This window comes from Muscardinus avellanarius (genome assembly GCF_963383645.1).
Source record: "Muscardinus avellanarius genome assembly, chromosome: 11".
NCBI classification, from domain to species: Eukaryota; Metazoa; Chordata; class Mammalia; order Rodentia; family Gliridae; genus Muscardinus; species Muscardinus avellanarius.
The window spans coordinates 49421578-49439056 of NC_137797.1; the positions used below are offsets into that span (position 1 = coordinate 49421578).

General features: G+C 38.4%; 1 protein-coding gene across 1 annotated transcript in view; it reads right to left on the bottom strand.

The window, feature by feature from the left end:
• TPH2 (tryptophan hydroxylase 2) overlaps window positions 1-17479 on the bottom strand; it is a gene marked incomplete at both ends in the record, with an annotated part of 110505 nt that overhangs the window by 30632 nt on the left and 62394 nt on the right. The window contains one exon of the mRNA XM_080705784.1: window positions 10633-10759. Coding sequence (XP_080561910.1) covers window positions 10633-10759 — 127 coding nt within the window. The remainder of the gene's footprint in view (window positions 1-10632; window positions 10760-17479) is intronic.

Genomic DNA, 17479 nt, shown 5'->3' on the forward strand with positions numbered 1-17479 from the left:
TAACTATTTTCACATGTTAACATTTCCACAATGAAGCTTCATTTTACAATGTCAAAAATGTTTCTAGGATGGCGACCGAGAAAAGCGGGGATTAAGAGCCCCGCTAACAACAAACCTCCATTACCACAAAATAAGCGCCTTTCATAGCCAGAAAACACCATCACCAGTGAAACAAAAAATCACCAGGCTCCAGAGAGAAAGCGGACTGAGAACAGAGCCACAGAGGAGATAACCGGCCTATCGCCCGAGGACGCGGCAGACGCAGCAGCAGCAGCGCCATACTGCCGGCGAATTCACGGGACGGCTACAGCAAGCCGAGGTGAGCCACTGCGGAACAGCCAGGCGGGATTTCTCCGCGCAGAGAGCATCTAAAGTTCCCAGTGGCCGAACTCAGCACACGCTGCAGGGATTCAGAGTGGAAACCAAAACCAAGAAGAAAAACACCAGCCCCACAGCCGAGGGCGTAGCAGAGGCGCCATATTGCCACCGGCGGCAGCAGCAGAGAATTCAACGAGTTCAGTACAGCTACATCTGCGTACTCAAGAACAGTGAGTCAAATCCCAGTACTGTACTCCCTGGGACTTGACCCAGTGGGGGAGGGGCGGTGGCAGAGATATCACACCATAGGAGAACGTGCAACCTGGCACCCTCCACAGTCTAAAGCAGCCTCTATCGACTCTCTGGGTCGGAGACTCTGTGATACAACCCAGTAAAGGTGTAGTGGGGTCTGAGATACTACTGACTCGAGATCCAGAGCACCTTAAGTGAAGTCATAGTGACCCAAGGGAAGAACCCAGAGAAGGCACAAACATCCGAAATCATGGGAAAGAGGAATAATACCGGAGCAATAAATGCCCACAACCCCACAACATCAGAACCCGATAAAACTGAAAATCAGAGATTTCTAGAAGATCAAATCAGGAAAATAACTGTAGAAATAATAGAGGTGCTTCGAAAAGAACTCAGAGAGAGCCAAAAAGAGATAAAGGATGCAATTAATGAAGTAAAGGCCTCAATTCAAAGCACAAACAACCGATTAGAACACATGGAGAACAGAATCTCGCTCTTAGAAGATGAGCAATCCAAAAATGAACGCATAGTTTCTAATCTAGAAAAAAATATCCGACAGCAGGAATCTGACATTGAAGAAATATGGGCCCATTTTAAGAGAGCTAACCTAAGAATAATTGGAATAGAGGAGGGAGAAGAAAGTGAAACCAAAGGGATCAACAATCTCTTCAAGGAAGTAATAGCAGAAAATTTTCCAGACATAGAGCAAGAGGTCGATACACAGGTCCAGGAAACTTATAGAACTCCCTTTAGACAGGATCGGAGAAGAGGATCCCCACGCCACATAATTGTCAAAATGACCAATGTGGAAGCCAAGCAGAGAATCTTAAAGGCAACAAAAGCAAAGGGCCAAGTGACATTCAGAGACAAACCAATTAGAATCACTCCAGACTTCCCAAACCAAGTTATGAGAGCCAGAAGGGCTTGGAGTAACATATTCCAAACTCTGAAAGAAAACAACTTCCAGCCAAAAATTTCCTACCCAGCAAAACTTTCTATCAAATTAGAAGGAGAAATAAGAAGCTTCCATGACAAACAGAAACTGAAGGAATTTATGTCTTCAAAACCAGCACTAGAGAAAATACTCAAAGAGATTAACTACAAAGAAGAAATAGGTAACACACTCCAGAACTAGAGAAACAAGATTTTCCATCCAACAAACAACTAAGATTGGTTATCTGTGGAGATTCATTATTTATGTTAGTCTTTTACCTATCTCTAAAGGGTATTGTTTGCCTTTATTGTTGTTAATTTTTAGGATTCCTAGTTGGAATATTAATACACCTTCAGATATAGCATTTGGAAATATTTTATCCCATTCTATTAGTAACTGTTAACTCTGTGTACATTGTCTTTGGATATACAATTTTTTTTTAGGGAGTTTGTATACTCCTCTGTTGCCTGTGCCTTTGAAATCATAACCAAGAAATCACTGCCAATTTCAATGTTGTGAGGTTTAATGACCCAGATTTTCTCCTAAAAGTTTATAGTCTTAAGATTTATATTTAGGTCTATTATCTATTTTGAGTTAATATTTGTATATGGGATTAGGTAAGGGTCCAATTTTATTCTTTTCCATGTAATTATTATTTTTTAACAATATTTAGTTAAAAGATTAATATTTCCACCACCAAATGTTTGTGGAAACCTTGTCAAAAATAACTTGACAATATAGGGAAGAATTTAGCTCTAGGCTTTTATTTAACTCCAATGGTTTATATATCTGCCTTTAGAATAGTACTACACTGTTTCAATTATTGTAGCTTTATATGGTTTGAAGTCAGAAAATATATATCTTCTAGCTTTGTTCTTTTTCAAGATCTTTTTGGGTACCTAGTGTCCATATTCCATATTAGGATAGATTTTTTTCTGAAAAATAAATATATAAATATATGATAGTTTCACCTAAAAAATAGAAAAAAAGAAAGTAAGAAAGAAAGCAAAAAGAAATATTGAAATGTTATCGTCATCAAAAGCTTGGTATCAGACAAATGAAACTGTTATGTGAGATTATCATTTTTAATTTTAGATAAATTGCCATAATACTAGATGTCAACTACTAAGCCAAGCATGGGAGGGAGGGATAGGGAGAGAATGGGGTGGGGATTGGGTGGGGGCTGACTGGGAAAAGTGTGCATGTATGTCTACAAAAGTATGTATCCTACTATGATGTATGAATACAGTGCACCAATAAAAATAAATAAATTTATAAAAAAAATGTTTCTAAGTAAATCTTTTTTCCCATAAACTAACAAACAACATTAACAGTATGTTTTACCTCCATTGGCATGTTAGCATGGAGGAAACATGGTTAAGTTTAAAAAATAAGTTTTTATCACTTTGGGAGGTTTGCTCTGCATATTGTTGTATTAAACTTTCTAGAAAATCCTGTACTTTAAAAAGCTGTTTGTTTATTTAACCCCATGTTTCCCAAACACATTTACCCATGGATCCCTTATTTTATAGCACTCCCAGGAAATGTTTATTTCTTCATTAACCTTAGTTAAGACATTTCTCTCATCAACATTATCAAGACCCCATAAAAGAATCCCTTCAATCAGAAAGTGAAAGTAAACAGGGTCAGCAGAACTGAATGGATGACCTAAAACTTTGTCTACGGGAAATTCCAACTGGGCCAGAGGCCGATTCTTTCTGCCTGGGAAACATCTGTGGTGTATTCATGCTGATTGCTTTTCCTACAGATGATGCACAGCTTTTTTGCAAAATGCTTTTATGATGTGAGGGATGAATAGACTGAATTGAAGCCATCTGCGTCAGAGGATGAGCTACACCATGTGGTGAAAGATGCTCCTTTACATTTCCTAACATTTGGGGAGAGGGAAATCAATGTATTTCTAGGACAAGTTCCTAAGTTCACTTGATCGGTAAATTTCTGTTTGTACACACCTGTGCAAATTAATAATTTGTCTTAGCAAAGGGAGCGTATGAAAGCAGATACACCGAACAGAACCGATGCCCTAGCTGTCCTCAATACAAGGGTCCACTGTCAGCCCTTAGACAAGTGAGGCATAAAGAAACCCATCTCACACTGTGGTGTTCACCTGATGATGCCCTATAAATACGGGTTTTAGAAAATATTCAAAACATGGAAATGAGGCTGAAAGATTACTCTGTCCCTCCTGAAAGACAAGCACAAGCATTGTGTCGCAGGCCTACCTCCCTTCACCTGCTTCTCCTGTCACCAAAGTGTGGGCCTTGGACCAGCAGCATCTGGATCTTGTTCATAAATCCAGAATCTCAGCCCCCTCCCCATCCCCTCCAGGCCTACACTGTTAGAATTTACATCTGAACGAAATCCCTAGGGTATTTTATACACACGACAGTTTGTAAAGCACTGATCTAAGGGATAAAATCTTCTTCTGACTTTTTGTTTACTATTGATTAGGGTTCACATGTTGTAAAGTTAAAGGTTAACTTGTGAAAATTAAAAATTTGCAAATTGTTTTTGTCCACCCAATATGAAAGTGATTTCTGACTAGTAAAAAAAATTTAAAAAAAGACCACCTCAAGGTTAGGACCCTGTTGCCTAAAGCAACATAAATCATTTTGTACCTAATTCCAGAATTCATCCTTTCTGTGACTATATATTCATTCCTCAAATTATTCTTTGAACTAGATGGATCATGGTGCTTTTCCTTAATTAATGAGTCAAATAAATCTTTAATACACACTCAGGGCATATGTGTGAGATTGGTGTTTGTAAATGTGTAAAGTTATAATTCAAACCAAGTCACCATCAACCACAATAAGATACTTATCTCTACTGAACACTGTAATGATCATCTTTTCTTAGAAAAAAATATTCTGTTGTTCAGCAAACAGTAATTGAGGATGTAAAATATATGCAAATATATATCCAGCAGGAGCTTATCCCTCAAGCAGATATAGTCTAATGTAAAATCCAGCTTCAGAGACAAAGGCTGGTAACCGAGATCCTGTAGTTATCTTTGCATTCAGTCATGATTTGCAGTTGTGATTTAACTTTTGAACCCGAAGGCCTTCTGTTATAGAACATCTATTCTATAGATATTCTCCAGTTCTTTAAAGGCTCAGATATTCCTTGTCATTTTTTCTCAGGCCTTTTCACACATTTGCTACCTACCTGGACATCGAAGGTATTTAACTTTACAAGCCTAATGTACACATTAATCCATTAAATCCCGTTTATCCAGAATGACAATAGAAGATGGCTTGTCTCAAAATTCTAACGCACACTAAGCAGCCCTTATTGGGAATATTTTTGCATATCTATCCTGCACAGACCTTGGACAGCTCTGATAAGTATGAAAAGAATCCAGCTGCCAACTCCAGTGGCCTTCTTCATTATCCACCAGGGGGCAAATTATTTACATATACAACAATGCATTCGAAATACATTTTCCAAGCATCATCATTAATTTCTTCAGATACAAAAGAGTTTCATTTAAATGGTTCTCAGGACATTGCCCACATAAAACAGTGGAGGTAGCTTCATTCTCAAAACTGATCATTATTAAAATGTCAAAATAAATATCATGCAGAAATATAGCAGGGAGACACAGTGGCTACAGGCAAGATAGCCTTTGAAAATTAGACTCAGAATTCCAAAAGTAGGTTTGGACAAAACTGAGTTTGGATGTGCCAATTAATCCTAGTGGAGGTTGTTTTCTTCCTTCGATTTGTTGACAGTACATCACGGAAAGTTATTAAGTGTCTGTTCTCACTAGGCAAAACTGTCTTTATCATAAGCAGTTAAATTTACTAAACTAGGAAAGCCAGGCACTATATAAACAGAATCTCTAATAACATAAATTTCACTTAAAGTAGAAGACTAATACAATCTGTCTTACTGTTCTGCACAAATTGTGGTTTCCATAGTTTTCCACTGGTCCTCTCTACACACTTTTCTCCTTTGGTGCATCTCATCTCTCATTTCATTCTACTACTTCTTTAGGGGACATAATGCAACAACTCTAAGAAAATCGACTTACAACGCTCCCATTTTTCATCTGGCCTCGTCAGCCACCATGTTCTCCTGACCATAGGGCTTTTTACCCTTCCAGTAAGACCTGAACTCTTCATCTTTCAGTCTTTGCAAGTCAGTCATTAAATACGCCTTCTAGTTTCAGTATGTCTTTTTTGGTTTTGTTTTTATAGTACTGAGACCAAACCCAGAGGCATTCTATCTATTTATTTTGAAACAGGGTCTCACTAAGTTGCAGAGGGCCTCACTAAGTAGCTGAGGCTGGCCGAGAACCTGCAATCTTCCTGTCTCAGCCTCCCATGTACTGAGATTACAAGTGTGCACCACCATGCCTAGCAGTAGATGTCTTAAGAGTCATTAATATGCATGCCTCCTCACCAGCATTTTTTTCTTCTTATAGCAATTTTAACATGGGTGAGATGGAATCTCAGTATAGTTTTTGATTTGCATATTTATTTTGTATCCCACTACTTTACTGAATTTGTTTATTGGCAAAGTCTTGAGAATTCTTAGTATAGAATCATATCATCTACAAATAGGAATAATCTGACTTCTTTCCTATTTTTTATAGAAAAAATAGGGATAGTTTGACTTCATTATTTTTATTTTTTATTTTTTCCTATATTTTACTTCTTTCTCTTGCCTGATTTCAGTGTCTAATATTTTCAAATACTATAATGAGTAAAAGCAGTCAGAGTCAACATCCTTGTATTGTTCCTGACTTAGAAAAAATACGCTCATCTTTTCCCTATTCAGTACAATGTTGGCTATAAATTTGTCATATATAGCCTTTATGGTGTTGAGGCATAATTTTTCTATATCTCATTTATTCATAGCTTTAATCATGATGGGATGCTGAGTTTTTTCAAAGGCTTTTCAACACCTAGTGAGGTAATCATGTGATTCTTGTCCTTAACCCTATGTGCTATATTACATTTACTTATTTGTATATGTTGAACCATCCTTACATCCTTGGAATGAAGCCAACTTGATAATGGCATATTGTCTTTTTAATGTGCTCTTGAACTATTTTGTAAGTATTTGTTGATGATCTTTATACCTATATTCATCACAAATAATAGTCTATAGTTTTGTTGTTATTGTTGTTGCTGCTGCTGTTACTGTTGTTATGTTATCCTTATCAGGCTTTGGTATCAGGATAATACTGGCTTCATAGAATGAGTGTGGAAGAGTTCCATTCCTTTCTAATTTATGGTATAGTTTGAGGACCACTGTATTCTGTAAAAGTCTGGTAAAATCCAGCCATGGCAGTATATGTTTGTAATCCCAGTACCTGGGAAATTGAGACAGGAGAATCACAGATTTGAGGCCAGCCTCAACAATTTAGCAAAACGCTAAGCAACTAATAAGACCCTGTTTCAAAAAATATAAAGTGCTAGGAGTATAAATCTAAGTAGAGTGTCCCTGGGCTCAATTCCCAATACCAAAAGGAGGGGGGGAAAGTATGGTAAAATTCAGCAGTGAATCAATCTGGGCCTGTACTTTTGTGGGGGGGATTTTTTATTACTGCTCTATTTTATTACTTTTAATTGATCTACTTAGGTAGATCAATTAAATTTATAGGTCATATGTGACTAGCAATTTGTCCATTTCTCCTAGCACTTTCCAATTTATTGGCATATAGTCTTTCAAAACTATTCCCTAGCCTGGCATGGTAACACACTGAGATTACAAGCATGAGACAAGAGGATCACAGGTTCAAAGACAGCTTAAGAAAGTAGTGAGTCGCTCATCAACCTAGTGAGACATTCTTTCAAAATAAAAATAAATAGGTATGGGGTTTTAGCTCAGAGGTAGAATTCCTCTGGGTTCCATCCTCAATGCCAAAAAAATTTTTTTTGGTGGTACTGGGGTTCCTGGAAGCCCTTCTACCTCTGGACTACACTCCCAGACCTATTTTTATATTTTTGAAACAGGGTCTCTTACGCCAGCGCGGCTGGCTTCGAACCTGCGCAATCCTCCTTTCTCCGCCTCCCAAGCGCAGGGATTACAAGCGTGCGCCACCACGCCCGGCCCAATTTGTTACTATTTTTCTAAGACCTTGAAATGCATCACTAGATTATTTGCACTTTTTATTGTAGGAACATATTGCTACAAATTTTTCTTATCACTTTTGCTATATCTCACAGATTTTGGTATGTTGTTTCCATTTTTGTTTGATACAAAGAATTTTTTAATTTCCTCTCTTTTCTTCTATCCCACTGCTCATTGAAAAGTGTGTTGTTCAATATCTATGCATTTGTAAAATTTCTAAAGTTTCTTTTGCTGCTGATTTCTAGTTTTAGCACATTGTGATGCAAGAAATTATTTCTTTTTTTAAATTTAAGACTTGCTTTGCAGTCTAATATATGGTATATTTTAGAAAATTGTCCATGTGCTGATGAAAAGAATATCTATTCTACAACTGTTCAGTGGAATACTCTATAAATGTATTTTAAGTCCATTTAATCTATTTATAGTCTAATTTAACTCTGTATCTTTGTTGATTATTTTTGGTTTGGATATCTTTCTGTTGGTGAAGTAAGGTATTAAAGTCACCCACAATTATTGTATTAAGGTGTATCTCACCCTTTATATCCAGTAACATTTTTTTATGAAATCAAGTACTATGATATTTAGTGCATATGTATTTATAATTATATCTCCTTGATATACTGTTCTTTTGACCAATATATAATGACCTTCTTTGTCTCTTCTAATTTTTTCTTAAAACTATTCTTTCAACTTTGAGTATAGGTACTCCTGCTTGTTTTCAGATCTCATTTGCTTGGAATATCTTTTTTCAATACTTGGAAACTCCTTTCACTAAAAAGTAAAATCAAATTTCTCTCCCTGGAGGGAAACCCCTCTAATGAATAGATTACAGCCAACACGACTAGTATGTCATCAGTCACAAAGGGCATTGCAGATGTCCCCTATTCACTTGCTATGGAAGATGCCAGGATTTCACTTAGCATATGGAGAGGCTGGCATAGGGAGGAGAAGAGGCTTCCTGCCAATAGCCACATGGGTGAGCCATCCTGGAAACAGGCTCCCAACCCTTCAGACAACTGCTGGTCCAGCCAACATCTTAACTACAACCTCCTAACAGTCTCTGAGCCAGAACCTGTCAGCTAAGCTGCTCTCAAATTTCTAACCATTGAAACTATGAGATAATAAATATATGTTGTTTAAACCATTAATAGATACAATCCCTTCAAAGGTTCAAGGCCAGCCTCAACAATTTAGCAAGACCTTCAGCAACTTACCAAGACCCTGTTTCCAAATAAAAAGGGCTGGGAGTGTAGCTTAGAGTTAGAATTCCCCTGAATTCAATCCCCAGTACCAAAGAGAGAAAGACAGAGAGATAATTCCTACAAATTTAAGTTACAAGTTAAAAGTCAGGATACAGTCCACAAATATATTTTCCTTAGCTCATAATGGTGGTTTTTTTTTCCTTAGTGAGTCAAAATTTTAAAATCACTAAATTTTATTTTGCAACATACATTGCCAATCTTCTCAAAATTTGGCAACACAAGCCCTGCAACAATACTTGTACCCATCAGTGGGATCTGGGAAGCAGTCTCCAGCTGTGCAAGAGGCATATGTCCCCTCTATTACCACAGTTCCCACTAACTTCATCCATTCCCACACTGACATCAAGGGTCACTGCCATTTATATGGTGTTTGTACTTTATTTATAAGAAATATTCACAATTCCTATGTCTATCAAAAGTAGAAAATAGCAGATATACTGGGGCCAGGTGTGGTGGCACACACTTGTAATCCCAGCATTTGGGAGGCACAGACTGGAGGATCTCGGTTCATGGACAGCCTCAGCTACTTAGTGAGGCCCTTTGCAAATCAGTGAGACCCTGTTTCAAACATAAAAAGACTAAGAAGTAGGGCTGGGGCTGTAGCTTGGAGGTAGATTGCCCTTGGTTTCCATCCCCAGTACTGTAAAAAAGGAGGAGGGGGGAGGAGGAAGGAGGAAAGAGGAAGGAGGAGGGAGGAAGAGGAGAAATAATGAACAAGCTATGTGCAAAGAAATCTAAGAGAAACCTCTTTCTTGGTAAGCGTAAAGAATATTCCTGTATATCTACTATGCCATTGATGTAGTCCAGAGCCAAATACATATAATCTAAGATCCTCCTTTTCTTCCCTAGTGGCTTTATTTATTCAGGCTGTCTGGTCTCCATCGATAATGGAGCTTCCTAAACCTTTCTTTTCCTGTGCTCTTTAAACTGAGGCTAAGGTAAGGCATATGAGCTTGCTAGATCTGGCTTTCCAACAGCTTAAAGACTGCAGCCAACATCACACCTTTCCTCTTATATTGATTCTTGGGGGAAGAACCTTGCTTATATCAGCATCTATTAAATCTTATTCTGGGGTGTATTCATTTCGAGTCACCCTCCCATGCCATTTTGGCATGGGGCTGTATTTCTATTTTCTGTATTTCTACCTTTCTAATAAACTTCTTTAAATCTTCAAAAAAATAAATCTTATTCTGGTTTTATACATAGAATAATTGTGGAGCCTGAGTTTCTTGCTACTAACTCAAATTACATCTTTCCACAACCACATCAACTAGTCAAAGAGATAATCCCAGATACAACTGCTATTTTACCATAAATCTACACCATTTTCTAGTACGAAGATTTCTACGAAATTTAGCAAACTATATAGCATGTAGGCCAAATCTGACTCACCAGCAGCCTTTGTAAATAAAGTTTTATTGGAACGCAGCCTAACTCATTCATTTATGTACTATCCACGGCTGCTTTTGCACCACAATAGTGGAGCTAAGTAAATCATAACAGAGACTATGTGGCCCACAAGCCTGAAATACTTACTCTCCAGCTCTTTTCATCTAGCTGACTCCTGACCAAGTATAAAATTCAAATATTTCAGAGGTCAATATGACAGTAATTCATTGTGCTTTCAAAGAGCACAATATGGAAGGATAAACCATGCTTCCTCCAGAATACCTGTCTATAACTAGTAATCCATGACTGAATTTTTCTTCATCTTACAAGCGGACATAAAACAGATTTCTTTTAAGTTGAAAATTAACTCACCGTGGCTAGTTTCTGAACGTCTTCATCCGATGCTCCCAAAGATGCCAGACCTATTTCTTGTGAAAATTGAGCAAACTTCGGGTCTGCAAGCAGTGGAACATGTCCCAAGAGTTCATGGCATGTGTCTCTGACAAGAAAAAAAATATCACAAATAAATGTTTAAACTACCACTGGTAGAAAAGGACTTAAAATCCAAAACATAAACTTGTTACTGTCATTACTATTAGTCATACTTTAACATCTCTGAAATCCAGATGCATCTCACAATCAATGACAAATTGAAGGTATATGACATAAAGTACTTTTTGTTTCATCTCATATATGGAAACTAGAGAGAAAATAGAAAACATGAGGGACTTTAGATAAATGAGGAGAGAGATCAGTAGAATGATGGAAGGGGCGTGGGGATAGAATTAAAGAGGATAAAGAGGAAACTCAATGAAAGAAATAGTTCAAATAATGCTATGTCCGTATATGAAGGTAGTACTGCCAGTCTCACCAACATGTGCGAGGAAGAAGGGGGATGGGAAAGAATGCAAAAGGAAATACACCAAAGGCTGTGTGCAACTGTGTTTGTGTCACTTGGAACTTCATTGTGATATATAGTTACTAATAAAGGTATTTAAAAATGATAGGTAATATTTTTTTTTTGCGGGTTTGGGGATGGAAACCAGGGGCATTCGACCTCCGAGCTATACCCCCTGCCCTACTTTTTATTCTTTATTTTGAAACCGGGTCTCACTGAGTTGCAGAGGGCCTCACTAAGTAGCTGAGGCTGTCCACGAACCAGGATCCTCTGGTCTCAGCCTCCGGAATGCTGGGATTACAAGCATGCACCACCACGCCCGGCTCTAGGTAATATTTTTAATAAAAGCCACTACTGTCTTGGGTTGTTTACTTATGTTCACCACATAGTATTTCATTTTATATACTACATATTCTAATCCTTAAGACAATCTTAGAAAATCAAACTAACTTATTAGTGAAAGTTCCTATAAGTCAGAATGGGCAAACTGTAGCAACAGTCCAATATGGCCCACTGCCTGTTTTTACAAGTAAAGTTTTCCTGGAAAGTAGTCATGGTCATTTGTTTATGTATTGTCTGTGAACATTTTTAACTACAACTGCAGAACTGAGTAAAATAATTACAGCTGGCCCTTTACAGAAAATGTTTGTCAATTCTTGCTATAGACTATGTTAAATTAATTTTAGGCCTGAGGATACCCCTGTACTTGAGTTCTTATGTAACACACTGCAACCTTAGTACATAAACTAAAAGAAAATCCAATTTAGGAGTATACTCTTGTGAGCCGGGCTTGGTGGAGTACACTTGTAATCCTAATACTTGAGAGGCTGAGACAGGAAGATTGCATGCAGGTTTGAGGACAGCCTAAGCTATTTAGTGAGCCCTCTGCAATTTAGTGAGGCCCTGTTTCAAAATTAAAAATAGAGCTAGGGATGCAGCCCAGAGGTAGAATGCCCCTGAGTAGTTTTATCCCCAGTAACACACACACACACACACACACACACACACACACACACACACACACCAAAAAAGTATACTCTTGTAACAAATAGCTAAGTCTTCCAGCTTCTGAGCTTCAGTCAATCCCAGGTGGCCAGCTGATTTAAATATAGTAAAGCACCAAGTAAAGCATCTTTGTAAATCAATTCTGTTTTCTGCCCATACATGACCATGTTGCAGCCCTGAAATTTTTCAACGTGTTGTGGTTCCAAGGCCTGCCCAATTTTGGAATCACAAATAAAAGTCAAATAAGATTTCTAAACTAGAGTTGGGAGTGTGGCTCAGTGATAGAGCACTTGCCTAGCATGCCCAAACCCTGGGGTTCAATCCACAGCACTGCAAAAAGAAAAAAGATACTCAATTTGTGATTGTTGTCTTTTATCAATAGTGATAAAACTAAAATAGTTTTAGGATTTTAAGATAGTTAAAATCATTTTAGGATTTTAGGATTTTAAAGCTCTAGCTCTTTAATCCTTAAATTATGCTGTCTCCCTGTTACACTCTGTAAGGCTCTGGCAAACAGCAAAGGATCCCACTGCTAGAGTCAAAGTGGCTTTTCCATAGAGAATGTATCTGCTGTGAGTTAGCACACTGAGAGCACGTTGGAAGAACTTCCTAGTTCTCTGCTCTGGTAGTCTGGCTCTCTCATTTGCCTCAGCTTCCATTTGGAGTAGGATAAGCGGGAAAAGGACAGAAATGTGTCACAGCAAAATGAGGCGGTCGCCTTCCTGAGTCACTGCCATGAATAACGAACTGTTCCCTCCTAGCAAGCTTTATTGGAATGAATTCCCTCATGACTTTCTGGGCATGGATCGAGATGCAACATTTTATTTTCTTGACAAAGAACTAATTAGTGAGGAAGTCATTGAAAGATGTTTTTTATTTCACCTGTTCTCCTTTGAAGTATATCACTCCAAATAAGTGCTGTAATACTAATGCCAGGTGCTAACACAATTATTACAAGGATAAAATAGGTTGGATGGGTGGTCATGTGGTTGAAGCAAGTGAGTGATGGTGAAGGACATGAGACTGAATCCCACATAAAACACATGACATCACTCAATCAAGGAATCTTGCTCCCACAACTCAAACCACATCCCCAACCTTGGCCAGACACTTCATAAACACACAGGTTGGCAGGGCAGCCAACTGAGAATGTGCGGGCAGGACACTGAAGGACATGCCAAATTCATCCTTTGAGAACTACATGGCAATAGCTTCCTTTGTTGCATAGAAAGTGAATTTGCAGAAAAGAATATGAGGTAGCTATTCTCCATTCACCCTGCAGAGAATGAGTTCACTAGATTTAGAGCACAAGGAGTTGTTAAACATTGTTATGGTTAGATACAGAATGTCCCCTAAAGGGTTCATGTATTAATATTCATAGTTGATATAATCAATTTCTAAGGGCTATAATTTTATCAGTGGATAGATCCATTGTGATGAATTTACTGGGTGGTAACCTAGGCAGGTGAGATGTGGCTGGAGAGGGTGGGTCTCTGGGGGTGAGGCCTTAGGGACTGTGTCTTTGTCTTTGAATCCCCTTGCTTGCTGGCTCTCTTGTTTCTAGTCCCTGTGATGTGAGGGAAGAGCCTTGCTCTCTCCCCCTCTCTGATTCCCATTTCCATTCCCTGAGCACTGCAGACCCTGGCCTCACATGAACTGAACCCTAAAGTCTCCAAAACACTGTGAGCAAATAAATCTTTCTTATTCTAAGTTGTGTGGTCATTTTTTTTTTGGATTACAGCAGTGAAAATGTTGACCAAGACAAATGATACCTGAGCCACTCATTTTACATAAGGTGAAATGAGAAAAAGAAGCCGAATTACATCAAGACTGCTGGCATTGCAGTCCCTAGAGACTTTAGCAAAAAGCCATCACCCTGAAGCAAAGTAGGTGGCTACAGCTCATCAAAATTGTAAGCATTTAGCTCCCCATCCCATGCTCCACAGAAACACTACTGCCTGGTCCCCAGCTAGACCTGCTACAGCAATAGTTGAACCGACCTCATCCTCCAGAAATCCAGAGCAGTGCTCAACAACATCTTAAGCGAACCAGCCATCCCCATGGGCAACTGCCCAGCACAGCCACAGGAATTCGCACAGCAAGTGATAGATTTGTAGGGTCTGAGACTTTATGGTTCAACCTCGTGAAGGTGAGGGTGGAGTCTGCTGTCAGACATGGCAAAGGCACAGATTAGCAGACAGCCCCCAGGGCCAATCATGCAAAGAGACCTAGAGTCCTCAGTGCACAGCACCCTAGTAGGGCCTTCAGAGATTACCATAGACTGCCTAATCATGGTGTCCAGGGAGAAATCAGACCAACCGAGCCCTATCAGTTGAGAACATAGACTCCTACATATACACTCATCTGGATGTAGCAGCACCCACTGCCTATATAGGCAGGGAAAAACACAAGCTCAGGGTCTTTGGAAAGTGTGGAGCCCACGCTTACACTAGGTCCAGCCACAGTGATACCAGCCACCACCTGCATAGACTGAGACAGGCTTTTTTTTTTTGGTGGTACTGGGGTTCCTGAAAGCCCTTCTACCTCTGGGCTACACTCCCAGACTATATATATATATATATATATATATATATATATATATATATGTATGTATGTATGTATATGTATATGTATATACATACATATATATATACACACAAACATACATACATATACATACATACATATATATACACATATATACATATATATACACATACATATACATACATATATATACATATATATACACATATACTACATATATATATACATACATATATGTATGTATTTATGTATGTATGTTTTTTTTTTTTTTGGAAACAGGATCTCTTAAGCCAGCATGGCTGGCTTCGGACCTGCGCAATCCTCCTGTCTCCACCTCCCAAGCGCCGGGATTACAAGCCTGCACCACCACGCCCGGTGAGACAGGCTATTTTTGAGAGCTCAGAGACTCAGGCTTGCAGTGGGAGAGGCACCAGTGGCACCTGGCACCTGCACAGACAGAGAGAGACACCAGGCTAGGGTCCCAATCATTGAATGAGACCAAAAAAGTGGGGTTACAAGCTGACATCATTACTATAGGTTTCAGAGAAAATGAGAGTGCTTGGAACATGCTCAAGAACCTAATGTAGAAAGTGAACCTTAAATGGCTAAAAGAATTCACACAAATTCAGGAGGTCTATAGAGGCCAAGTCTGCTCAGTACTCATATATTCACAGGGTTGCTTCATTTTGTTGTTTGTTTTGTATTTGTTTGTATGATGCTTGTTTGCTCTCTTCCCCACTCCTTTTACAAGCTTCTTCCTTCTTTCCTATCTACTCTCTTCTTTTTGTCCCTTTTTTCTTTTCTCTCTTTTTATTATATTGTAGTAAATCCACTTCATATCACTATATTTAAATACTCTACACTAGTTATTAGAATCCTCTTATATATACACTATCTCTAATCTCTACTATATATTACCTTACCACATTCAAACTTGCATTCTACTTGATATTGTATTCTATTTTACCCTATTCTTGCCTTTACTACTTCAGTATCTTCCTCCTCACTCAACCATTACCACTGCATACAACACAACTTGCCCTTATATGTATCAGCTGACATCTACAGAGTAAGAGAAAACTATCAAAAGCAACAAAGATACACACTTAAGAAATGTGAAACTATGAGGAGGAGGAATAACAAGGAGCAATGAGCTCCCACAACCCCACAATAACAGAACCCGTCAACACAGAATTGCAGAGATCACCAGAAGGACAAATCAGAACATTAATAGTAGAAATAATACAGGATTTCCAAGAAGAATTTAGAGAGCCTACAAGAAAAAAATAACAAAAACAAAGAATCTGACACCCTAAATAAGAATCAAAAAGAAGCTCTGAAGGAAGTGAAGAATACAATCATTGAAGTGAAGGCATCAACACAAACTATAAACAATAAATTAGACTACATGGAAAACAGAATCTCACTCTTAGAAGATGACCACTCTAAAAATGATTGTATAGTATATAATTTAGAAAACAATTTGACAGCATGAGTTGGACACTGAAGAGATATGGAGAACATTATGCTGAGATTAATCAGTTACAAAAAGTAAGAAATCAGATGTTCTCCCTAATATATGGAAGCTAGGGAGAAAAAGGGTCATAGGAGGAATTCTAGATGAAGGAGAACCCACAGATGGAGGCCTCCACATATAAGGAAGCCTAACTGGGAGTGAGGGGATGGGGAACAGGGAAATTCCCTGATGTACATCATATACATTCACAAACATATCAAAGTCAATCACTAAGCCACAATGAGAAGGAGGGAGGAGGGAGGAAATGAGATGGGAATTGGGGAAGGGTTAAATGAATGATGTGTGCATATATGCCTTTACCATCTTGTACTGCACTAATAATTATAACAACAATGCACCAATAAAAAAGAAAGAAAAAAACTAGAAAAAGAGAAGATAAAGTATACACTGAGCTCCTATGTACTGGATACAACTGTTTTAAGCAACTTTTCTATTATCATGACCCAAATACCTGACAAACACAACTTAGAAGAGGAAAGGTTTATTTGGGCTCATAGTTTCTGAAGTTTAGTTCATAGTCAGCCAGTTTCTCCAAGTGAAAAACTATGGTGACAAGGCATGGCAGAGGGTTGCTGCTCTCACATTATTGTGACCAGAAGCAGAGAAAGAGAGATAAGAAGGGGCGTCCATCCCCCAAGGCCATGGCCCCAGAAACCCACCTCCTCCAGCAATGCTCCACCTCTGAACCTTTCTACACTGGGGACCATGCCTTCAACACATGAGCCTTTTAGGGACATCCCCAACCTAAACCATAATAGCAGTATTACATATTTTGATATCACATTAGTCATTTAATTTTTTCTTAAAAGGAAGTTTAATTATACCCATTTGACCAATAAAAAAAACAAAATCCAATAAATTTAAGAACCGTGGCTAAGGCCATCTTTTTAGAAGAGACACAGACAAGATTTGAAATTGAATACTTCTGACTCCAAAGCTATGTGCTTTTTGCTTTCTTGTTTTAATCTGCAGATATGCCATAAAGTAGGGTATGGGGAGAGAGTAAACCAACTTTGCTAGAACCAGTGAAAATATAGTCGGTATGTCTTAAGTCTCTTTTCCTGCCACTAAGTGGTTCTCAATCTTTTAAATTGCTCAAGAAGCATTTTTTTAAAATACCAAATGGCTAAACCCCACCTAAGACCAATTCAGTCAAGTGCCCTAAGATAGACCTGAATGTCTTTTTAAATTTCTTTTAAGTTCTCCAGGCAATAATAAGCACAGACAGATTT